Raw genomic sequence first — 24,352 nt, 5'->3', positions numbered from 1 at the left:
TACATTCAATTACCATAGTCCTCTTTTTGGACACAGATAACTCTCTCCCATCACAAGTCTACTGGAATTGTACTGAATCACCTTATTGCTGAAAAGACCCAAGTCCATCACATTTGATCATTTCAGTGTTGTTGCTGGGTACAATGTTCTCTTGCATTGACTATTTTGGTACCCATAGCATCCCACTGAAGAGACCTTAGTTATGAGCCAAAACCAAACCCTTAAGTATTTATCCTGTGGTATCAGCATAGGAGACATAAAGAGTCTAAAAATATGGGAAAAGGAACCCAATTTTAGATAGTTAGGCTGAACTCTCCTAGGAATGAACAAGGTCTTTGAGGGTGGATCAAGAGTAGAAGGGGGTCCTTAAGAGGAAGGGAGAGGGGCATAGTACCATAAACTTTCTTGTGTCTAGCTAGTAGTCTTATTATTTGATAAATATTCTATATTATAGTATACAGAGAGGAAGCTTGTAATCTTACTCATATAGGAATTCCAGGTGAGGAAACTCCCTTCACCAAAGTGGGCTGGCACTTCTTTCACAGCTTATAGACTTAGAGAGATGCTTAGAGGACTCAGTAGTAAAGTGACTTGCTGAGTGGTCACACAGTCAGTCTGTGTCAGAGGTAAGACTTCAAGTCTTCCTGGCTTTGTTGAATTTAATATTTAAAAAACCCCAACAAATTGTCCCATTATGTTTGCATGGGAATTTGTGTTAATGGAAGGATATGATTATAAGATAATTCTATATTCTTTCAACTGATGTGATATGAAATGATATGAATAGCAAAGATAATTGGGTATAATGGGACAGAGGAGCATTGCACATTCTAGAGCTAATGAAAATTTTATGAGCATATAAAAAATGTTGCTTTTCCCAATTAATTTTAAAAACTTTCCTGTAATGATACTTCAGAAATTACTTGACTATGAAAATACTTTTGGAAATCTAAAATAAAAATCCATATGGCAAACTTTTTAATAATAATAATAAGTGATTAAAAACTTATCAATTCATCCACATAAATTACTAGTGTGCTACATAGTTGGAATGCTTACTAATTTGAGGTTAGAGAATAAAATGCTTCTGCTGTTATTTGTTCTTATGACAAGGTTGTTCACATTTCCCAGACATTGCTGTCTTTGGGGAATGAAAAAGGTTGCTTTACTTTGTTGTTGTTGATAGTGATCCCATTTGGAATTTTCTCGGAAAAGGTACTAGATTGGTTTGCCATTTCCTTCTCCAACTCATTTTAGAGATGAGAAAACTGAGATAAACAGGGTTAAGTGACTTGTCCAGGGTCACATAGCCAGTGTCTGATAGTATTGGAACTCAGTAAGATGAGTCTTCCTGACTCTAGGCTTAGAGCTCTATCCATTGTGCCATTTAGCTGCCCTAAGGCAGAGATTAGAAGGTGGAAAAGAACAAAACCAGTATGAGTAATTAGCAAACTTGTATCTGAGAGTTGGCTAAAAATTAACAGTAGTCTCCAGATGCAAAAAAGATTCTTAAGGACTGGACATGCATGAGGTAGATCAACTGCTGAGAATAATAATAAAAGGGGGGAAAAAAGAGCATTTATCTAAGCTACTCTCTTCTTTAACTTACCTTTTGGTGACTGGTTTCTGTATGAGAACATCAGAGACTTCATACCTTGGTTTCAAAGGAGCTATTTCATTGATTTTAAATCTGAAAATGTTTCCCTCTATTCCACAGACTTCAGCCAAGAGAGGAACCTGGGAACAAGTGGATAAATAGAATCCCAGATTATGACTAGATCTAGTCATAATTATGATGGTAATCAAAATAATGGGTTAGTTCACTTCTGGCAAAGAAACAGAATGGAAACCTGAGATAATAATAGGCAGAAAGTCCATTACTATATATCTTCCTGAATCACAGGATTTAGTATATGCTTACTAACAAGATAAGTAATTAGATTGGATGGTTCCCTCCCCTTCTCTCCAATAATTCATAAAAGCATTTGTGCCTTAGGTGGAAAGCAGCTAGCTCAAAGAACAGAGTGCTTCCAGAACCTAAGGATAAGGTTAGTTTTGCTGATCATCTAGTCAGGGAAGTAAGTGAACTTCAAATGAATTTGAAGTAGAACCCAGGGTAGAACCAGTAGAACCAACTGATGATTCCTAGAGGGTGGAGTTTATGTGCAAGGAAACAGAGAAGAAGCTTGGATTAAAGGGGAGTATAACCTGAAGGCAAATAAAAACCTTTGCCTGGCTAAGGATAGAAAGTACATTGTGCTTTGATAAATGTGAAAATATGTGTAGAAGAATTGCACATGTTTATTGGATTACTTGCTGTTCAGAGGAAGAAGGGGAGGAGAGGAAGGAGGAATAAAAATTTGGAACATAAGATTTTGCAAGAGTGAACGTTGAAAACTATCTTTGCATGTGTTCTGAAAAATAAAAAGATCATAAAAAAAAGTACATGTGCTTGAAATGGATTGGATTGGATCTGGAGTAAACAAGGTCTAAGTATTTGATTTTACTCCCCCTCCCCCTTTTTTCTCCCTTTTAAAATTGTTTTATTTTTCTAATTATACATGTACATTAAAAATTTTTAAATACACATTTCTCAATGAATCATATTGGGAGAGAAAAATCAGAAAATGGAAAAAGCATAAGAAAAAAAGAAGAAAAAAGTGAACCTGATACTTTTAAAGTTTTATCTGTATTATTCTTTTTCTCCATTATTTTTTAAAATCTAGGTCAGAGATCAAACACAAGACAGATGCTACAACATTTCCCAATGGCAACCTGAATCAGAGTACAGTTATCCCCTACACACTGTGTAGGCTAAGGGTATAGCATCCTGTGATGTGAAAAATATATGTAAAAATTTTTAGTCCTTCTTTTGCATGAGAGAAGTCTGAATTTTTTTCCTTTTTCTTTTATGAGTTATTTGCAGTATCTTATTGTAAAATTTGGGTTATGTATTTGGTCATAGGCTGGTCTTTGTGTATCTTCTGTGGCTTCCACAAAACTCCCCCAAAATTCCCATTTAATTTCTTATGTCAATCCACTATATATGAAAACCTCATGGAAGTTGTGATGTGGAAGAAATCATTATAAAACGTAGCCCCTGATTTTAATGTGTTGATATAGTAATAAAAAAGAGATCTTAGGTCAATCTGTAAACTAACAGGGATTCTTATCTAAGGTTGAGTACATAAAGATCCCTGTGGGTTGCAAATTGACTTAGAAAACCAAAAATGGACATCTACATTCTGTTGTATTTTCTTTCATTAAATATTTCCCAATTGCACTTTAATCTATTTCAATAGTAATGCACCCGATGTTTAACATTTCTAGGATAGGAACTACACTATAAATCAAATCGTGATTTGTAACATTGGCCAATTTTGTAAGGTGTTAATGTTCATGCTGAAAATTTAACAATTGGCTTACATAAACCAGGTCCAGCATATTCTTGGGTTGGACTTGGGTGATTGTTATATAGAGCATCCAGAATTGAAACCTCTCTAAATAGGACTCATCTCTTAAGCTGGACAAAATTTGGCTACCATGTACAATTACGTATAGTTTGTCTCATCATAAAATCTCAAACTTCTCAGAACGGTGATCTCACTGACATGGTTTCAGATTCCACAATTCATGCAAACCTTCTTGATCTCTGTAATTCTCATCCATGTTCTCCCACTTTCTGCAGAGATTGATGTTTTAGAAGCTTTTCCCCTTGGCTTTTGAATTTGTGGAGAGTATCAGTAAAGCACTTGAACTATAGTCAACTGTTAAGTCTTTGGTCTTACTCTAAGATCAACTCACCTTTTTCCAATGACACATTTCCTGAAGACAGTTATCTCTTCCACATCAGTGGGTTAGGGGAATGGTGTCCCTGTGACTAGAAAATCCACGCAAAAATTTTTGGCCCTTTCTTTGTACTAGAGAATGTCTGAATTATCATGGTTAAAGATAAAATATTTTGACATATATATAATACTATATATATATATATATATAAATAAAATACATTTCTGAGTTTCTAAGCTTATTCTATGTCATCTACTGGCCTGTGTGTCACCTGTAGTTTCTTCAAAACTTTCCCAAAATTCCATTTAATTTCTTATGCTGATCTGTGATATATCAAACTGTGATGGGGAAAATTGTGATATGGAAAAGTAACTACTTCTTGCACTTGTCATCACTGACATGTTGTAATCCACATAAGTCCAAATCTAATTTGGATCATCCATAATTTTGATTTTTCAAAGGCTATGGTGCCCCATGATTTGCATCTATAGTATTACCAGCAGCAGTGTTTTATTAAAAAACAAATATCCCAAATTTGACAATTCTTTAAAAAAGAAAAAAAAATCAAATTTATTGATATATATATTGACACATTTTCCAGAAAACCTCCAATAACCTTTTTTTTTTTTTTTAAACAAAGTACATTTTCACAAGAGTTATTAACAGGAAGGAGGGATGGACTGATTTGTTGTTTCAATTAACTTTTTATTTACGCTGTAATTACTGTTTGTTTGGCTTAGCTTTCTTCACAGTGTATCAACTTATACAAGCCTTCCCAGGGGTCTTCTGTTGTCGTATTCGCAATATTCCATTATTCATATACCACAATTCGTTCAGTCATTGGATAATCACTGGGTTATCCCTCACCAAAACTCCCTTCCCCAGTTTTTTTTAATCACAAATACAATATTATAAATATATTTGCACATATAGATCTTTTATTATTATCAATAATTTCCTTGGGATAGATAGTCAAATGTGTTGATTTCAAGGATTTGTTATATTCCTGAGGCTGTATCCCAAAGGAATCCTGGTTACTTTGGTAGTAAGAGCAAATAAAAATGCTTTGTTTCAGCATAATGATTACATTTGAATGCAATAAATAGGGTTAAAATCTTGCTTTTGCTTCATTTGGAAGTCTCTAGCTTAGGACGCAAGATTCTGATTTTCATCTCAAAATCTCTCATTATGTTCCAGTAAAGGTCAACTCTTCCAAGTGTACTGATTGCTTCATTAACTTCAGAATGCATTGGGTTCTGTCTTTCAAACCACTTGAAATAGCCTATGGATTCCTTGATATTCACCAATTCATCCAATAGCTTCGATCAAGATCTGGCTGAAGACTTTTCTAGTCTTCAAAAAGCTTTACTTACTCTACTTTCAGAGTAGTCATGCATGACACAGTGAATAGAACACTGAAGTAGAAATCAGAAAGATGAATCTTCCTGAGTTCAATATGGCCTCAGATACTTACCAGCTGAGCAAGTCACTTAACCCTGATTTTGTCCTCCAAAATCCAACAATGTCAAGATGGAGAATAAAAAGTGGCCAAGTAGAGATCTAGAAACTATTTCTAATTTGTAACTTTTAATAAGTCACAATGTTTCTGGGCTTTAGTTTCCACAAATCTGTACAATGATGAGGGTTGAATTAGATTTCTAAAACAACTTCTACCTCTCAAATTCTGTGATTATATTTTTTCTTCAATTTGAAATTTTGACTATTGGGTTTTTTTTTGGGGGGGAGGGGGAGTCTAACTCAGTATGAATTTTTAATTTTTAGATGTGAAATATAAAACTTAGGACTACCAAAATTCCCGTATGTGTGAAACATAAAGGTAGTTTCATCTAATATAGCCAAAAAATTTCTACTTCAACTGCACAGTGGCCTGCCTACTGTCCCTGCATTTCCAGCTCTGCCTCTGTACAGGTGATCTCTATCCTACAGCTGGCAACCTTTCTCTCTTCATCTGGGCCTCTTAGAAATCTTAACTTCCTTCATAGCTGAGTTTAAGTGGCACTAATTTTCTAGGTGTTACTTTGTCATCTTAAATTATCTTCTACTTGTTTCCCTGAGTGTGAGAGGTACCTACCATTTGAAAATAGAATAAAAAGCACTGAATTACATTAAAAAATTAGCTTGTTTGGCAGCTAAATGGTCAAGTAGCTAGAGCACTGAGCCTGAAGTTGGGAAAGACATCTTCATTTGTTCAAATATGGTCATATGCATAAAGCTGGGCAAGTCATTTCATCCTCATCTATAAAATGAGCTAAAGAAGGAAATGGCAGACCACTCTAGTATCTTTGCCAAGAAAACTCTAAATGGGGTCACAGTGTTAGGTATAATGAGGAGGACCATGAAATTGGCTTTCCTATAAATGTTCAAGGAATAATATACATCTATGTATACTTAATGTCTTAAGTATAATGACCTAAATCACTGCCAGAAGCCTCTTTATCATTTTATAATACTATGCTTATTTTTCGAATGGTTATCAAGAGAAGACATCCAAAATTTTAAAAAGAGAGAAGTAATCCCTTTTCCCAAAACTATAGTTTCCCTCTCCTTATCACAATTAAAGTTCGGCAGTTTTCTAGTCACCAAAGCTTGTAGTCATATATGGGCAAAAATAAAAAAAATGTGGACGATCTAAAATCAACATGGGAGACATGGCTTTGTTTTTATATTCATTAAGCAGACTTTCCATAGTTGTATAGAAACGAAATTTTATTTATCCCAAATCGTGACTGACAATGGGCGAACAATAAAACATGTAACAGAGTAAGTCAAGACCACCTATTCTATGATTGTTTAGAGGAGATCCAAATAATACCACCTTCCTACTCTCCCTGGAGGGTAGAACCTTACCTTTCCTGTTGGCATCAGGTCCCTCCCACCACAATGTCAAGGACCAGGCAAAGATCCAAGACAATGGAATATCAGTTTTCTCAGAAAATAGCTTAGGATTTCCCAGGGTTTAGAGAATGGTCCAGAAGTTCATTAAACTGGTGCAGAGCACTTATTGCTCCCTCCACAGTTGTAGCCAATTGGTTTACTGCTATCACTGATTCTCTGCGGAGAGAATTGTCAACCTCACGTTGAGCATTAGCTCGTTCTCCAATGGCAATTAATCTGTCCAGATGTGCCTCTGAACGTCTGGCTAGATCCCACGTTAACCTCCTGTTCCTGGCCATTTCAGCAGAGATAGTGTTGGCTAAGGAGCGCCGCCTCTGCCTTATTCGCCGAGGAGGAGGTTGGTTGGGCAAAGGTCCATCCTCAGGAGTCTTAGAAGAAGAAAAGGACAAAAAACTGGGGGATTGGCAAGTATCATTTTCGGGCTCTGCTTTGCAGGACGCACCTGCTGTGGCCATAGAGGAACTCAGAGGCACATTTTCTTCCTTGAGGAAGCTGCAAGATGTATTACAAGTGAAATCTTGAGAATAGCCTGCAAAAGAAAGTAAAAATTTTGCCAAATGGCTGGCTATTCTCACCACAGGAAAATGTAAAAGCTAGGATTACAATTCAGAATGAAGCAATATTGTAAAAGGTTTATTTCAGGGGAATATTGGGCTGAGAAGTCTGTCAATCTGTATGTGCCCCTGCCCATTTTATATATATATAAATATGTAGATTTATATACTTGTGTGTATACAAGTATATATGTTATTTACCTATAAATATAAATAAATCTACATCTATCCACAGCTCTTGCCCTCCTGTTTTTAAGGTAGCTCTTCTTTGTAGCTCAGGCCAAAACCTGACTATAACTAGAAATGGAGAGGTAAGGGCAAAAAGGGTGAAAAGCCAGTGTCAGAAAGTAAACCAGAACTTCTTTGACTAAATACTATTTTGATTTTTCTCAACAAACCCCTAACTGTTCATACAATCTACTTTATCAGCCTCCTCCCAGCCTTTCTAGGAACCATCCATCTCGAAATCTATACAATCACTTTTGAAGCAGGAAACTTTTGATCCCTAGCCAACTATGTAAAGGAATTAATGCAATGGAATGTGCCATATGAATGCCTGCATCTCAAAAGAGTTTTAAGTAAATTGATCCATCCTTAGATAACTGTTTAACCTTATTGGGTCTTTGGATTAGAAGAGCATAGCTCTGCTAGGAATCCTGACTCCTCATTTCTGGGATTTCAAAAACTAACCCAAAGCTTGGGTTATTTTCACAGTGGATGCTTAGTTGCATGAGTACTGAGTGTCAAAGACAATGGAGAAAACTGAGCACATCACAATGAGGAAAGGCTGACCCATCTCAGACCTAGTGATGCAGTAACGGGTGGGGCAAAGCACAAAAACTGATACTGAGAAATGATTCTGGGGAACAATTCCAAGATTTGAAGCAGCTCCCTCCCCCAACCTTTACATGCATTTGCCTGTGTCTGCAGGCATATCCCCAAAGTTCCCATTACCTGGAGTCTGATCCACAGGTTCCTCATTATTTTCTGTCTTGATGGGGAGGTGGCTCACATCAGTCTCTTCTGCTTCCCACCATGTTGAGTGTTGTCTTATGGTGAGATCCTGTGGGACCTCCTGGACTCTGGCTTCTTCTTCCATGAGGGTGTCCAAATCTCTTAGGTTCTGGTCTCTGTGTCTGAGCTGCATAACATTGTCCTTCAAGTATTCAGGGTCCATGGAGAAGGGTTTGCAGACAAATGGTCTAAAGTGTTGTAAAAGGCAATGTGGTGGGGAGTCCACCACTTTTGGCACTGGTATCAAATACCTTGAGAAAAGTTGCCTTGAGGGCTTTAAATTTGGAACTGAATTTTTCAGTGCATTTGAAGCTTGCCTTCCTCCTTTGCATTACACCTCTATAGATCTAAGCATTTGGATGGATTGTTAAGTACTCAATGTATATATTAGTCTTCCCCAAATAGAAAGTAGCATGCATATCTCCTACTTGTCATCTCTTTTCTGAATGTTGGGCACAATGGAATGAGAGGACAAAATAAAATGAAAAGGCTGCTGACAAACTGCTTGGGCAAAATTGTTGATTTTTTAGAGAGCTTTCTTCTGTGAACCTCCTGTATTCCCTGAACACACTACCTTTTTTTGTCTTCTTTCAAAATTTGATGACTAGACATTTCTATTTGTGCGGTCAGAAGCCCTTATGAGTCAGTGATGCTATATGGCTTCCCAAAAGAGGGCAATGTTCACTTCAAAATCCTTAAATAGCCATTAAACCAGAATCACATATGATTCAATATGATAGGCCTGGCCTTATTTTTACTGGGCCTGTGGCTTTCTGGTTTTAAGGAACTTTGAAGGAAATAATCAAAGATACTGAAAATATCAAACAAAGATATTAACTCCTCTTGGAAATTGGAAAGCCAGTATGTATTCGGTATGAAAAAAAATTAAAGTGATAAACATTGTATTTGAACAGTTAAGGAAATAGAAAAAAAGAGCTTTATAAGATATTTACATGAGTCAACAAGCCCAAGATTACAATCCTTTAATAGGCAGGATAACTATGAATATGCTTTTTAATTTGAATTTGGGAAAGAAAGCTCTGGAGAGAATCCCACATCTATTCCTTTTGCATAAATTGGCCATAGGAATCTTAGATGTTGCTCCATAACTTCAAATTATATGATGCTATTTTGTAACATGAAGTCCTAAACAGTCACAGTCTTAGAATAAAATAAGGAAACTCCCTATTTTGAGGGAAGGACACATTCTTGGAAGATGTGATAGGTACTTGTCCTGTTTTATTAGGACTGACCCTGAGCTACAGAGGTAGAAACATTTTGGGAATGGGAAAGCCATATTAAGTTTTTCATATCTGTAATAATAAGGAAAAAAAAATTTCATAGCCTTCATCCTAGAATTAGAATTTGATAAGAGATTAGTGCCCAGTACCTCAAAATAGTTTCAGTAGTTTAAAAAAAAAACTAAACTACATTTCAGAGCTAGTTTAGTTTGTGAGACACAAATGAAGCTTTCAGAGACAGTTGATGTTTATGGTATCTATGGTAAATACATGTACCCCAGACTCCTGTCAAACTGATTCTGCCAGCTTCATTCCACTGTCTACTGTGATTAGCTTAAAACCATGAGCCCAAGCACCAAATACTTGCTCTTGTCTTCTCACTTTAGAATATGTAACAGCATAACTAGCCAAAACATTTTAGTGAATTAGAACTCTTGAAATTTAATAATTCTGAATCCTGAAATTGTAAAACCCTGAAAGCGTTTCTCATTGCTTGCACAATCCCTTTTCTTCTTTTTGCTGGTTTAGGTTTGGAAACTTTGAATCTGCTGTTTTATTCTCATTTGGCACACTCAGCTGGATATTGTCCAAAAAATTAGAATAAATTGGTGTTGGTGTAGACACTACGATGTAACATTGCTTTCCACCCCTTCTCTAACCTACAAGTATTTTTGGACTAGTGTAAGGAACAATGTATTTTTGGACTAGTGTTGGCAGATTTAATTCCTTTTAAAGGAATTATACTTATATACAGCCCAATTAATTACAGAAGCAAAAACCTTTCCTAGGGAAACTCTGGTCTCACCTTATTCACTTCATTGATGATCTGGAATTTGGTGCTGTCTTTGCCTGATGTAACTGAGTCCAGTAATGCCCGATAGGTATTCTTCCTTGGAATTAGCTTCTGACGTCTACAGATACCAAGAAGATGTCAGAGAGGTACTTTTGGCAAAATCTAAGGGACAATGTTATCTGAGAAAATGCACATACTGACATGTCCAAATTCAGAATGCCAATAATTTATACAGGCCCATCCAGTTCATATGCTAGTAAAACTGACAACACACTGGCCAAGATATTATATTCTATCTCCTTTGGCTATAATTCTTCAGGAGATGTGGTTATTTTCATAGATGTCATTTAGAGCTCACATATTTGGTCATTATCATGCTAATGGTTAGAGATTGACATATTGGGAGATATAGTATTTACTTCAGAGGCTTAATGAATTAGCAGCAAAATTCCCCCATGAATTTTTCCTCTTACTAAAAAGAGAAGAAACCAAAAAGCTATTATTATTTAGCTAATTTATTAGGATACCTTTACTTTTATGAGCTAAAATTTCCCAAATTTAAAATAACCATCAATTCTGACATGTTAACAAGAATGTTGCTTCATGTAACATTCTCTTTCCTTACCTGTAAAAACCAATTTTGCTGCAGTCTTTAAAGATGGTTTTATCCACAGCTTCATCTTGAAAGCTAAATGATAAAAAGTTTTAAGAATTTGATTATAGTTATTGCAAGATTTAATATTTTTAAATTTATCTACTTATTACATGAATATTGAAAGTATGCTTGTTAAGACTATCCTATCACCTAATTTCTGTTACTATATTCTGCCACAATAGGAAAAAATACCTTTTAAAAATTATTTTAATTATTGAAAAATATTTATGTAACAGAAATGTAACATTTCCAAGTGATGATGATGCCTAGTTATCTTGATCCCTCTTCCCCTCCTCCCCCCCCCCCCGAAAAAAAATTTGAGAGGAAAACGCTACATATAGGACTTAAACTCTGAATTCTAGAGGAGAAATAAAATCGAGAGCAAAGCTGAGTGCAGCTTATTAAACTGATCAAGGGATACTACTGCATTAAAGGGACCTGGAGCATCAGGAAGCTAATAACAAAAGTGGAAAGAACGTTCTGCTTTTTAGGGTTATCTTTAGTTAAGAGGTTACAGACCTTTCTGAACAAAACAAAGGTAGACACTAAGGGATTTGAGTAAGTTTATGTGAGGTTGAAAGAATTATACCCTGCATAAACTTGCTCTTCGATTTATTTTTACAATTGACTGGATCAGAGGTGTAGTTTAGAATATCCAGAGTCAGCACATTCACAGTGATTATAAAGGCTCCTGTTTTTGAGCCAGAATTTTAAAAACATGTTCAGGAATGTGTACTTGCCTAAAGGATTACTTATGGGACAAGTAATCAACCCTCAATTCCAGATCACTCTCCACTGAGTTCTGTTTTTAAAATCAATTTGATCCTATCTTCAGGTCTGGAGAAAGAACTTTGGGAGTGACTGCTACAGAAAAGAGGAATGGGTCCAGCCAGGTAAGCAAAGAGCGCAGATTTTACAAATTCTACAGATTTCAAATCCCTTCGCAGGGTAGATTCCCTGACCTTGAACAAGCTCTGCCCTTCCATTCCCCCTGCGCCGCCAACCTCACTGTACCCCAGCTATCATAAATCGTGGATGATAATAATGGCCAAAACGTATCATAGTTATGAACCATAAACGCGGAGAAAAAAATGCCTCGTAAATCTGAGACAACAGTACTTAAAAAAAAAGCAAAAAACCCCAAAAATCATTACGCTAAAGACGATCCCTTCCTTTCACAAGATTTTCACGAGACTGCAGCGGGAGCCGAGAGCCTTTTACCTGATGGCGTCTTCGCCGCCAGCCGCTTCCATGGCCGCCCACCCGCTCCACGAACCCCGAGGACTCCGGCTCAGAACTACTCGGCCGAGCCGCACACCAGACCCAGTTCCATTGCCAACTGCGGGGGGTCGTTTAAATCCACACAAAGATCTTTAGTTAATTACAGCCTAACTACCACCTTCCTATAGGCTTCTGGGAAAAGAAAGTCTTATCAAAATACTGGCCCTCTGGCTGGCCTTAAATTAGAAAGGCAGAGGAGGGGAATGACCTCAACTCTTATTTCAGAAACACCTGGAAGGGAGGGGGAGAGAAAGAGAAAGAGAGAAGCAGAACCTTCTTGTCTCTGCTTGCCTGATTGGAACTCAGTTATTCCCCGCCTCTTCTTCCCCCCTACCCCCCCTCCTTTACAAGGGAGCTAGCAGTTCAGTCCATAGTGAACGTAGGTCGGGACAGTAAAATTGCACTGATCATCTAGAAGATTTATTGTCTCCTAGTGAAGCTCCATTTGGGGGAAAAGGGGAGGGGGGGGAGTCAGACATTCTTGGGCTCCGGTGAAGATTAAATTGAAAAGATATATAGAAAGCTTTTTGCATTTAGTATCTGTGTAACCAACTTGGTCTTAAAAAAAAAAAAAAGCCGTATCTGAAGTTACCATTATGTACACAGTGGATGGAATGGATAAAACATTTATTTATTAAGCACTATGTGCCACGTAAGAGATGAATAATAAAAGAAGGATGATATCCATAGGTCCCAGGTGTTCATTCTACATGTATTTGTTAAGCGCCTACTGTGTTCGCAGGCACGGAAACGGAAGACGAACAGTTCCAGTGCCTTTAAGGGCAGGCTTTGAATTATTATTACTGATTATTCACTTTTCCGTTCTTGTCAGGAGGCTTAATGAGACATGCTCAACAGTACCCGATCTTAGGTTTTTTGATGCTAGGAGGGTGGGGTGAAGTGGGGGGAGCGGTCTATTTTCTTGATGCTAGCGTAAGGCTAGTTATGGTCCTGAGATCTTTTAAGATCCCTTCTACTTTCCTAAGGCCAGCTGAGCCTTTTTTCGAGGAGTCTCCCTCTAAGACCAAGCTTACCTTATAGGAAAGGAGTGGGCGCTTTTTGAACTTGAAAGCGCCATATAAACTTGATACAAACACCATTTTGGGAAGTCTGTTGGGGGTAGGGGAAAAAGAAGGTTGCGAGGGGAAAATGCACATTTTTTTAGTAGCATTAAAAGTGTTCAATCATCAAAGACTGACAAGGAACCTGATTTTAGGGATAGCCGGAGGAGAAGTCGGGGGTGACAATCAATTATCATTCTAAACCTCCAAGGTGACCCGGAGGGGAGACGGCGCCTGCGCAGTGCGTCCGAGGCCTCGTTCTTGAACTGGCAGAAAGGCCAAGGTGCTAGGAGGAGGGGAGGATGCGATCAGCCGGTCAAAAACAAACACCAGCGGAAGAATAAGAATACCCGGATAATGCCGCCCCCTAGCGCAAGACCGGAAAGAGGCGGGAGGGAGACCGGAAGGAGGCGAGACGCTCTCTCTGGACACTTCATGGCCGCGAAGATGGCGGCCGCTGCGTGGCTTCGGCTAGTACCTGTCACTCTCATTCTCCTCGGGACATTGCCGTCCCCGCTCTCTCTTCCCAGTGCGGGGCCAAGACCTGCAGCCGCCGCCGAGAGATCCAAGTGGCATGTCCCGGTGCACTTGGTGAGCGTTCATCTTTGTGGCGACCCCCCTCTCTTGTAGTACGGTGGCCCGAGGGGTCCAGTCCCGGCGCTGCGAAGTCAGCCAGTTAGAGGGGTTGGGATTCCTGGGGCCCCGCTGTGTCATCTGACGCTGACCCTCTGGGACCGGGACCAAGCCCGCTTTCCATTAGAAAAAGAAGTGATAATCATGGGGTTGAAGTAATGGCAATTAGGGCAGGAGGGAGGAGGGCGGCGACACGTTCCCTCTGAAGAAAAGGAACAGGTTCCTATCTGGAAAGTAAACGGAGAGCCGAAGTCAGGGCGTGACTTGGGGTGATCGGAAGATTGATCTCTTAACTAGAGAGGTTTTTCGTATGCCTCATTTCAGAGTTTTTCGTTTTCCGGATCTTCTAGTAATAGTTTTCTTGTTACAAGTGCTTGTGGTTAGATGGGGAGATAGAGGAAGCAGGGCCTCTTTCATGGCCTTCTGGGCGAGAATTCTGGCTTCCTTGTATGAACCGGATCTCTCACAGAGTATTTAGTTTACTTTATTTTTCCTTTCACAAGTTCATCTTGAATTTAGGTGTTTTTAATCAGACCTCATGGAAGCTCTTTGAACATACATTGCTTTGTAATTGCCTCATCTCTTAGCATGGTTATATCCAAAATGGAGAGAATGGCACACCTTATTCTGAATTTGGTATAAATAACGTCTCATTTTGGAAATTACAGAATCCTGTCAGCTGCTCTTTTTGTGTGGGACAAGTTGAATTCAGGCAAGAAACGTTTTGAAAACGAGCCTTGTTGAAAATCATATTGGTTCTTGCCCTGTTTTCATTGACATGTATACAACTTTAATTCAGGCTTGTGACGAGGTGAGAGCCTGATCTCATTGTTTCCCATAGCTTTTAAAATGTTAGAAATGTTTTTTAGGTGGTCATGATTGTAGGCTCCAACTAGGAATTTAACATATTGATAATGCAGTGTACATAGTATTTTATACTTAACTGTATTTGAAAATATAAAACTTTGTGCATTTTAATAGGAAAGTCTAGTCCTCTATTTATACTTTTAAAAGACTTTCTGTGAAGACGTTTCCTTGATTTTATTTCTTTCCTCATACTGCTCAATTCTTCCAATCTGTAAAGACCTTTTCTCCTTGAACCTTTTTTGCAAAGCATTTGTTTAATTCACATATGATGTATTTTGTGTTATAATTATTTGCATATAGTACCTACTAAATATACTTCATGAGTGTAAAAATTATATCTCCTTTAAGATATATCCCATTACTGGCAATTTAACAAGTGTCTTCAATTTAATTTAAATAGTAGACTGGGCTTGACTCCTGCAGAAAGGAAATGTGTGAGAAAAGAGAATCAAAAAATAGATTTAACTTTTTGTCTAGCTTTTGCTTTCCTAGAGTGTTTAATTCACCTTATATTAAATAAAGATGTACTTTTACGTCTAGTGACAGGAGTTGCCTTAGAAGGAAAGAAAGAAGTAAAACTGTAGGCAGCTGGGGTTGAAGGGGATAGTCTTAAGCCTGTAACTAGGAAAACCTGAATTCAAATATAGCTACAGACACTTAGAGGTGTGTGACCTGGAACAGGTACTTCAATTTCTTCAACTATAAAATGAAAGTGATAAAAAAAGATATACCTCCCAGGAGTTTTGTAAGACTAAAATAAAATATTTGTAATGTATTTAGCATAGTGCCTATCATATAGTAGGGGTTTAATAAATGCTTTCTCTTTCACCCCCTCCAATTTAGAAAACTAATATTGGGCTTTTGCAAGATTTAAATTGTCCAGCTAGTGATATTCTTTTTGGAGAAAATTAAAATTGTTATCAAATGGTCTGTTAGTTTAGTTATCTTTATTAGAGACAGAAATTAGACCTCTGATTAAAGTAGTCTAGGAACTGGGGGCGGGGTGATGGTAGTGGTGGTGGTGATGGTGATGATAGGTGGTAATGAACTTCCTCTACTAATTAAGTTGTCACTTCAGAAATTTGTAGTATTAGAGAAATTTCATAAGGCACTGAAAAAGTAGGTGGAAACTTGTTTAATGTCACATAATCTGAATGTCTTGGAGACATGATAAGACCCGGGTCTTCCTCTTTTCAGGACCATCTTTCTAATCACTATACTATGCTACCTTAACTTGTTTTTTTACTTTTTTTTTTTTTTTTCAGGAGAAGAAGAAGTATTTCAGTTTTGGAAAGATCCTCTTCAACAACACTACTATCTACTTAAATTGTGAGTTCTTAAAAGTCATCTGATTTCTGATTTTCAAAAAATGATGGCTATGTTCACCATGCTCTTGATAATTAAAAAAAAAAAATCCTAACTTCAGTGTGTACTGAAAATATTTTATAAATTCTGAAACTTGAACCTATGTAAGTTAGTAGGACTAAATTTAATTACTCAAATGAATAAAAGGAAATATAGGAAAAGTGGTTTGTTGAGATATTTCACTTCTCCTTAGTTACAGGGTCCAGGTATGTATACCTTTAGTATATAAACTGAAGTCTAAACATGAGGGATTTTAAATAGCCCTTGCCTAGCTATTTTCTACTAACACTTGTAATTCTTTAAACTTATTGGTTATTTGATAATTGAATGCAGTCTGTTTACAGTAGTGAGTGCCTACGGCTTACATTTAGGTTGTATTAACATTTAGCTTTGGGTGTAAGCATAAAGGATTTCATTCCCTGAGTGTTTTGAAGAAATATTGCCAATAATTCAAAGATAAATTCTCCTTCCTCCCCTCTAATTTAGAAAACTCTGACACTGATTAATATCACATTTTTAGAATAGTTTAAAAATATTTAACAGTAGACTATGGATTTTATTAGGGATATAAATAATATTATAGGGTCCCTAGAGGTTTTAATAGATAGGTTTATTTTAATCTTTTAGGATTATTTATTTCATTCCATTGAGCATCAAAGAAAAGCTTATATTGAGTTTTCAGATGCTGACTTTAGAAAGAAATATGATGGTTGAAAGCAATATATAGAAATAAGGGAAAATAGACCTTTTATTTCTGTCTTATTGATTTCTGAGCCTTTGTACAGAGAGGACAGACTTTTCTTAGTATCTTCCTTCCAACTTCAGTATAAAATGAGATATAAATGAAATAAGTTAGGACATATGTGTATTAAATTTGTAGCAGATGGGATATACTTAATAGGAAATATGATATGATTTTTTTGAGTGGTGACTTAAAAAATTTCTATATAAATTAAATAACTTCTTGACACATCATTGTTTAATGAGGTTATTGAGTAGCTTTTAGAGTTAGCTGGTTTTTCTTCAAAAGACCCTTGCAGATAATCAAGTGTTAGCTTCCTGGCTTTTGTACAATTTTTAGGTTCTTTTTGCTATTCATAATTTTCATATAAAAATTAAATTTCAAAGTTATTTAGGCTGTATATAATATCTACATTTCATAGTGTTTTTAGAGTTTGTGTGGGCAATTAACATTTATATTGTATTTCTGCAGCCCTTTTTCTTGCAGCCCTTGTATAATTTGTTTTCTTTATTAGTTATTTACATACATTTTTCTAAGGGGTCTATAGAAATTGACTTGGGTGCTTTTAATTTTCCTTAGAGTCAAAACCTTTATTCAAGTCATTGAGTGAGTGTTCAAGGTAAATCCTTGAACTCAGTGTTACCAAGGATTAGTTGAATGTATCTCCAGTTTTTGACTTGTTAAAGACATTGGCTTTTAATTGATCAGATTTCTAAAATATCCTCTTTTTTCCTCTGAAGAATTTAAGTCTAATGAAGTTTTTGTAATTTCCACAGACCTTTTATTTGCTACATTTGATAACTTGATAACCCTGTAAAATGCTTTGATGATTTTTACCTTCTTTCCTATGCCTTCTCCCTATGGAAATTTATTTGTAAAATAAGTAACAGATTTATGGAATATCTTCTTGAGAACTAGAAGTTAATTTCATAGGTGTAATTGCATGCTTCTTTCCAAATCTCTAGAAAGCAGGGAGGGGTTGATCTTTCTCAACTCTCATAGGTACCAGGATAAAGGTACCAAAAACTTGAGTGACTTGACCAGGTTTCCACACCCAGTCAGTGGCATAGCTGGAATTACCATAGTCTAAGTTTTTGGACTTGAGCTCATTCTTAGTAGCTCTCAGACTCTGCTAACTGGAGTTTTAGGGTTCCCTGAGTGGTTCCTTGAAAGAATACAGTCCTGTTTGCAGCTTATCTGTCTCTGCATCCTTGATCATTTCATGTTGTACTAGCCTGTAATGCCCTATATTTTCTACTGTGTTGAAATCCTACAATTCTTTAACATTTAATTAGTCCCTCCTCTTCCATGAAGATTCTTCATTCTCCAGTGCTTTTTTCTTTCTGAACACATAGCTTCAATTAATCAAAAAGCATTTATTAAATACTTAAAGTGTGCCAGATGGAAGAACCCAGTTACTTGGGATATAAAAGAAGTGAAAACATGACCCTACCTCAAGAAGCTGAATATCTAGTATGGGAGACAACACATATATAACTTATAAAAAGGCCACCTGCAGAAGGTGAGATTTGATCTGAGTTTTGAAAGAAGTCAGGGAAGTGAGGAAGTATAAGTTAGGAGGGTGAATATTACTGGCCTAGAACTGGCCAGTAATATTGTAATACTGGCCATAAAAAGGCCAGATAAAGATAGGAGATAGTGGGTCAGTTAGGTGGTTAGTGTATGTTTAGGAGAATAAAATATAAGAAAACTGGAAAAGTAAAATAGGACCAGTTTGGGAAGGGCTTTAATGCCAAACAGTATGTACTTATGCTATCCATTAAACATCTAATTACATACATAGATAGGTGAATGCACCTTCCAGATTGCAGTCAGTGTTCTCATGATGTTCTTCCCCTTCTTAGAAATCTTCAGTTGCTTCCTTATGCCTTTAGATTAAAATACTGACTTCTTGGAATGGCATTTAAAGCCCTTCACAATCTGGTTCTAACCTACTTTCACAGATTTCTTTCACATTTCTCCTCATAGCTCTTTGTTCCACACATCCTGGCTTAATCTTTCCATCTTATCCTTCACACACAATGGATCTCCTGTGCTTAAAATACTTGTCTTTGTCACCTTTGCGCTCTCCTCATCCACACAGTTATTTCTCTTCTCAATATTTTATGCCTGTTGGATCATCCAGTAGACTTCTAGACTGGTTTTTGTATCCCTACTTAATGTCTAGCACAGTGTCTTCCTTGCAGTAAATGTTTGTTGGCTTGAATTGAATTGTACTGTTAAGAACTTTTATGGTCATTTAATTTGTTAGTTGTTTATAGCTCACCTCTCTAGTTACATGAAAATCTTTTTAAGAGAAGAAAAGAAAGATGTTTACTTTTTGTACTTTCTTCAGTGCTTGGTACAGTATCTAGAACTGTATAATAGATGACTAATAAATATTGATTTGCCTTGGCAGACATGCCTAACTTTTGTCTATTTTATCACCTATGGAATCTTCTATGACATAGTAACAGGGTTTGGGGAGGCTTCTAGGCATTAAAAAGTAGAGTATCTAGTCTCTTGAAATTGAAAACCACTAATATAGAGCAGCACTGCCCTATTGGGCCATATTTTTGTACAGCAGCAGTTATATCTGGTTTAAAAAGATGTATATATTTTTTAATTTGTCTCTACTTAGCATGCATTAAAATCAGAATGCAGTTCTTTAATGTTTATAGAGAGTAAATAAGATTTATAGCAATGTGATAGGAAGATTGTTTTTTGTGGTAATTGCCTTTACTGACATACATTTCTTCTTTTATAGTTGAAGGAGAACCTTGTGATCCATCCTTGAGTTTCAATGTGACCTGGTACTTACGTTCTTGTAACTGTTACAACGAAGTCTTCAATTTTGGGGTAAGAGACATAGAATTGAATAATATTAGAGCTAGCAGTGACTTTGGAAATCACTTTCATTTCACAGTTGAGGTAGAGAAAAGTTAAATGATTTGCTCAATGTCATACAGCTAGTTACTGGTAGAATCAGATGTGGGTCCCCAATTTTTTGACTTGTAGTTGAGTGCTCTCTCCATGTATGCTGCCTCATTTGAAAATGTCTTTTCACTGCTGCTATAATTAACCTTGTTAGACCTTGTCTTTGTTTTCAATTCTTTGATGTAATTTTTTTTTTTTTGTTTTTTATTTTCCTGTACTTTCTTCTCAAAGATGATTTCACTTTATCTGCAAGTAATAAGTGCTCATTGGCCATACCATTTTGTCATAAAGTATGCTTTATACATGACATCTGTTCTATGATATAAAACCTTTAGCCTTTCGTACCTAATTTTCAGATTTGCATAAAATGCTTTTGATCAGCTAGAATGAAAATTCTAACTATTTCTTGGATTTGAAGTGAATTGAGATGTACATATATATTTTGTCACACTTAGAAAAGATTAGTAAGAAGGTTGTCGGTAAGGGTTGAAATGATGAGGAAAGGATAGATAATGTTAGAATTGCTAGGGTTCTCAGATGAAATAGCATGTCCTTTAATAGATTTCTTATCGGATATACCATAAAACATTAATTTAGATTCTTTTTATATGAAATTTGAGGGAAATAGATGAAGTATGAACTGAAGTTTCTTTGTTTATCAAACCCTTCATAGATAATGCAAGTTAATAATGTAATAAATATTATTTTGAATAACAATGTGATAGCCAAATACTAATGTTCATCAACCATTTGGAGATACAGGAATAGAACTTGAAAGAGAGAGGTCAGAACTAGGGATCAAGATTTAGGTATGAGCCTCAAAGAGTTGATAAGGACCTGAATAAAAAGAATAGATGGCTAAAATCTTTTTTGTCATCTCTTGGCCTGTGAGAAGATATGTATTTTTTTTTTTGTCATTTTAGACTAAGTTCATTCTTCTTTGGGACTTCAAAACATTTAGATTCTTGGTTATCATTAAAAAAAGAATCCTGTAGTTTTCAAGCCTGAATTAGTCACTATTCCCTTTCTTTGTGAAATAATTTTGCTTGAAAATAGGACTTGCTGTGTGACCATACGCAAGACAGTTGACCTTTCTAGGCCTGTTATCTTATTTATAAAGGAATAAAATGAATGCTTTCCTTCCTACTTCCCATGGATGTTGAAAGCAATAAACATGTAACATTCAGATTACATAAGTGTGACTTGGTATAATAATTTTTATTGGATGACATATTATCTGAAGTTATGTTAATTTTTTGGCATGTAGGAACTCCGAATATTTTTTTCAGCCTAAAGTCCACCTTTTTTATTTTCTGAAGGCCTTTTTATGAAAGGATAAATATTTCTGCAACAAAAGTGTTTGCTGTTTGGTCTTTTGTCTTGCCAGGATGAACAAGCAGAAAAGTATTTTGGAAGCACCAAGGAAGAACGGTCAGGTTGGCCTGGATCCTATGAAATGTTATCAACCTTGTTCCAGAACTGCAGTGAACTCTTTAAACCACAGGTAGTATTTAAAACTGGGAGTGGTGGTGGTGAGGTAGTGGTGGTAAAATGAGATGGAAGTAATTTTATACTGTATTGTTCGTGTTCTGTGACTTCCTGGACTTTAATAAAAAAATATATATATATTTTATCTGAGGACAATTTGGAAGCATGTACTGATACTTTCAATGACTTATAGATAAATTTCCAAAAAATAGGAGATATATGTTTATTTGTATATACATATGGAAAAAACAACCAAAACTTTAGTTTTTTTCTCATTGCTTTGTAACTGATATTTCACTCCCAGAATCAGGCTTATTGGATTTAATTATTCCTAGCCTAAAATTGAAAATGCTTCAGGGTTATTGTTTATTTGTTTGCTTTGTAAAGAAGAGTTTTTTTTTTTTAATAGTCACTTTTTTTTACCTTGGAGTCACATTGTATATTCTATTCTTTAGGAAATTTATATTGCAAAGGAACGTGTATATTGCTTTGGATAGCTAATAGAAAACTGGGCTTTGTGTTAGAAATTGCCATTTGCACAACTTTTGGCAAAGAAGGTCTGAATGGTTGCTTACAGCAGGATGAAGAAGTCTGATAGAATTGGAAAGGTTGTGTAGATGTCAACATTTAGAATTTGGGGATCTTGCAAAATGTCAGTCATGGGAAGTATAAGATAATAGGGGAAAGAAGGAAAAAGAAGTAAAATGAAAATATTTGTCTATGTTGTCTCCTATTCTTTGGGACCCTAAAACTTCTGTTTTGGAGGCCAAGAAATCTAGAGCTTTTCCACTCCCTAATCAGACTTATTAGACTAGCATTAATAAGAGGCTGTATGATGTGATATTGTCCCCTGTTCTTTGGGACCATAAAACTTCTGTTATGGAGACCAAGAAATATAGAGTTTTTCACTTCCTAGTCAGACTCATTAGACCAGCTTTAATAAGAGGCTGTGTGATATGTTAAAAGTAGTGCTAGATTTTCTTAAGAAGACTTGAGTTGAAATGGGCTCTACCACTTACTTAGGTAACAAAGTCACTTTTCCACTGTGGCCTTTTGTTTCTTCATTTGCAGAATGAAAGGATTAGATTAGATGACCTCTCAGGTCCCAGCTTTAAATTTATGATCATGTGTGCTGCTGCTGTCTTAGCTAGGCCAGATGTACCTATGCTAATGAAGTAATGAAGTTTTTTCCCTTCACCAAAACAGAGATAACACCTTACTGTTAACAGTTCCATTTATTCATGACAAAAATGTGCTTATGAAAAGGGCAATGTGCAGGAACAAAATAATAAACACAATGTAGTTGTCTAGACAGTTTGACCACTAGATTTTAATACAGTTTTCCTAATTCCAGAAGGCTTTCACTTTGTGAATGTTATCAATAAAGAATGCTTCTGTTTGTTAGTAGCATTTTGCTGCATTAGAAGTTAGAATTGTCTCTTGCCATAAGAGTTTCTGTGGTGTGTTGATATACGATATTTTCTTAAGATTGTTAAAGGCTTTTTGATAATTCTAAGTTTAAAAATTTTTTTTTATAGAGTTTTTCTGGGGATTTTGTGCATCCAGTGGTGCTAGCAGGAGGAAAACAAGAGGTAATTGTTTTTCTTTAGTTTAGGAGTCCTCAAACTACGGCCAGAGAGCCAGATGCGGCAGCTGAGGACGGTATTTCCCCTTACCCGGGGCTATGAAGTTTATTTAAAGGCCCACAAAACAGTTTTTATTTTTACTGTAGTCTGGCCCTCCAACAGTTTGAGGGACAGTGAATTGGCCCCCTATTTAAAAAGTTTGAGGACCCCTGATTTAGTTCTTAATCTCTGAAGGGAGAACAGATATTTCTCACTCTTTAATCTATCTTGTTTTTCTCTATTTACAGGCTAGGTACAATGGAACCAATCATACAGCTATTGTAGAAAAGCCTGTAAGTATATTTGTGTGGGAAAGAAGAAGGGAGTACTTAAAAGTCCTGAACCTCATTTGTTTTAATTATCTTCAATATATTCTTGAATTTGGCTTTTCAATGTTAAGATTTTAAAAAGAATCTAAAGAGAATTGCAGTTTTTGCTATGATGTGAATGGAAGAGAATTTGGAAAGTTGATTCCCAATCAGTAATTCTGGTTGTACTCACAACCTTCTCCATGCTGGTTGGGTATATTCAGTAGAAAAGGGCACTGATGAAGAGTTTTGAATGTAAAATAGAAAATATGATATACTTGTCTTGTCCTTGGGTTAGTTGAACTTAAAGCTTTTTAGGGTTTTGTAACTTAAAGGCCTATCAATGTGTTCTCTCTGTGTTAGGCAGTTTTAAAATAATAAAAAGTAAAGCTGGACCACATTGTTCTTGAAGGTCAGCCTAATGGCATCAAATTTGCATAGAATATAGTTCTATTGTCCTTTACTAGGAGTATTTAGTAGTCTGAGGTGGCTCTAGAGTTCTCTGGCCTTGTCTTCTAAAGAACATTTATTTTTCTTTTTCTATAATTTAGCATAGTGCTCTCAAATGCTTTACAACCAACTGTTTTGTATTTAGCAAATCTTTGCTATATTAATTGGAAGAACCTTTAGTAAGGGATCTTTTCATGTAACCAGAGTCCCAAGTTAAGTTTGTTTTCTTTTTTTGCTGAGGCAATTGAGGTTAAGTGACTTGCCCAGGGTCACACAGCAAGGAAGTGTTAAGTGTCTGAGGCCAGATTTGAACTCAAGTCCTCCTGACTTCAGGGATGGTGCTCTTATCTATTGCACCATCGAGCTGCCCCTCCAACTTTTTTAATGTTAGATTGTATTCAATAAATTATTTTTAAAAGCCTCATAAAAGAACAGAGTTTTCAGAAGGAATTTAACTAAAATATCCTTTTTGAAATAATATCAATTGTGTGACTTTTGTAAGAATAGGTACATACAAATTTTGACATTTTGTTCTCTGTGCTGAAAGTCATAATATATCTATACATGCTTGTGAGAAAACTACTCTTTTAGTCATACAATGTGGCCTAAGGTTCAGAGATGCTTGGTGACTTA

General features: G+C 36.2%; 3 protein-coding genes across 5 annotated transcripts in view; 1 reads left to right on the top strand and 2 right to left on the bottom strand.

Annotated features, from left to right (window-relative positions):
* The window catches only part of GANC (glucosidase alpha, neutral C), a 63,346-nt gene extending 50,721 nt beyond the window's left edge, over positions 1–12,625 (bottom strand). The window contains exons 1-4 of the mRNA XM_051977141.1: positions 12,184–12,625; positions 10,933–10,995; positions 10,320–10,425; positions 1,610–1,737 (exon numbers count right to left, since the gene is read on the bottom strand). Of these exons, the coding sequence (XP_051833101.1) occupies positions 1,610–1,737; positions 10,320–10,425; positions 10,933–10,995; positions 12,184–12,215 (329 nt within the window). The 5' untranslated portion in view covers positions 12,216–12,625. The remainder of the gene's footprint in view (positions 1–1,609; positions 1,738–10,319; positions 10,426–10,932; positions 10,996–12,183) is intronic.
* On the bottom strand, positions 6,499–9,554 carry LOC127549280 (myb/SANT-like DNA-binding domain-containing protein 7). The gene is made up of 2 exons (XM_051977148.1): positions 8,214–9,554; positions 6,499–7,234 (listed from the first exon to the last, which is right to left on the bottom strand). The coding sequence occupies exons 1-2, from the start codon at positions 8,434–8,436 to the stop codon at positions 6,750–6,752; spliced, it is 708 nt and encodes a 235-aa protein (XP_051833108.1). The 5' UTR covers positions 8,437–9,554; the 3' UTR covers positions 6,499–6,749.
* A 941-nt stretch (positions 12,626–13,566) lies between the features above and the next one.
* The window catches only part of TMEM87A (transmembrane protein 87A), a 39,208-nt gene continuing 28,422 nt past the window's right edge, over positions 13,567–24,352 (top strand). For 2 of the 3 annotated variants that reach the window (XM_051977146.1, XM_051977145.1), the window contains exons 1-6: positions 13,567–13,895; positions 16,070–16,133; positions 19,679–19,770; positions 21,236–21,352; positions 22,875–22,928; positions 23,210–23,254. In XM_051977146.1, the coding sequence (XP_051833106.1) occupies positions 13,662–13,895; positions 16,070–16,133; positions 19,679–19,770; positions 21,236–21,352; positions 22,875–22,928; positions 23,210–23,254 (606 nt within the window). In that variant the 5' untranslated portion in view covers positions 13,567–13,661. Of the gene's footprint in view, positions 13,896–13,984; positions 14,749–16,069; positions 16,134–19,678; positions 19,771–21,235; positions 21,353–22,874; positions 22,929–23,209; positions 23,255–24,352 lie in introns of those variants that run through there. The other variant, XM_051977147.1, reaches the window with a different exon arrangement.

The sequence above is a fragment of the Antechinus flavipes genome, chromosome 2 (assembly GCF_016432865.1).
Source record: "Antechinus flavipes isolate AdamAnt ecotype Samford, QLD, Australia chromosome 2, AdamAnt_v2, whole genome shotgun sequence".
Taxonomy (NCBI): Eukaryota; Metazoa; Chordata; class Mammalia; order Dasyuromorphia; family Dasyuridae; genus Antechinus; species Antechinus flavipes.
Note: the sequence above shows the minus strand (reverse complement) of the source record. Positions and strands in the feature narration are given on the sequence as shown.

Coding starts and splice junctions, on each gene's coding strand:
- LOC127549280 (XM_051977148.1), bottom strand. CDS start 8,436: ATGGACCCTGAATACTTGAAGGACAATGTTATGCAGCTCAGACACAGA. Junction 7,235..8,213: donor ACCTGTGGATCAGACTCCAG/GTAATGGGAACT, acceptor TTTCTTTTGCAG/GCTATTCTCAAGATTTCACT.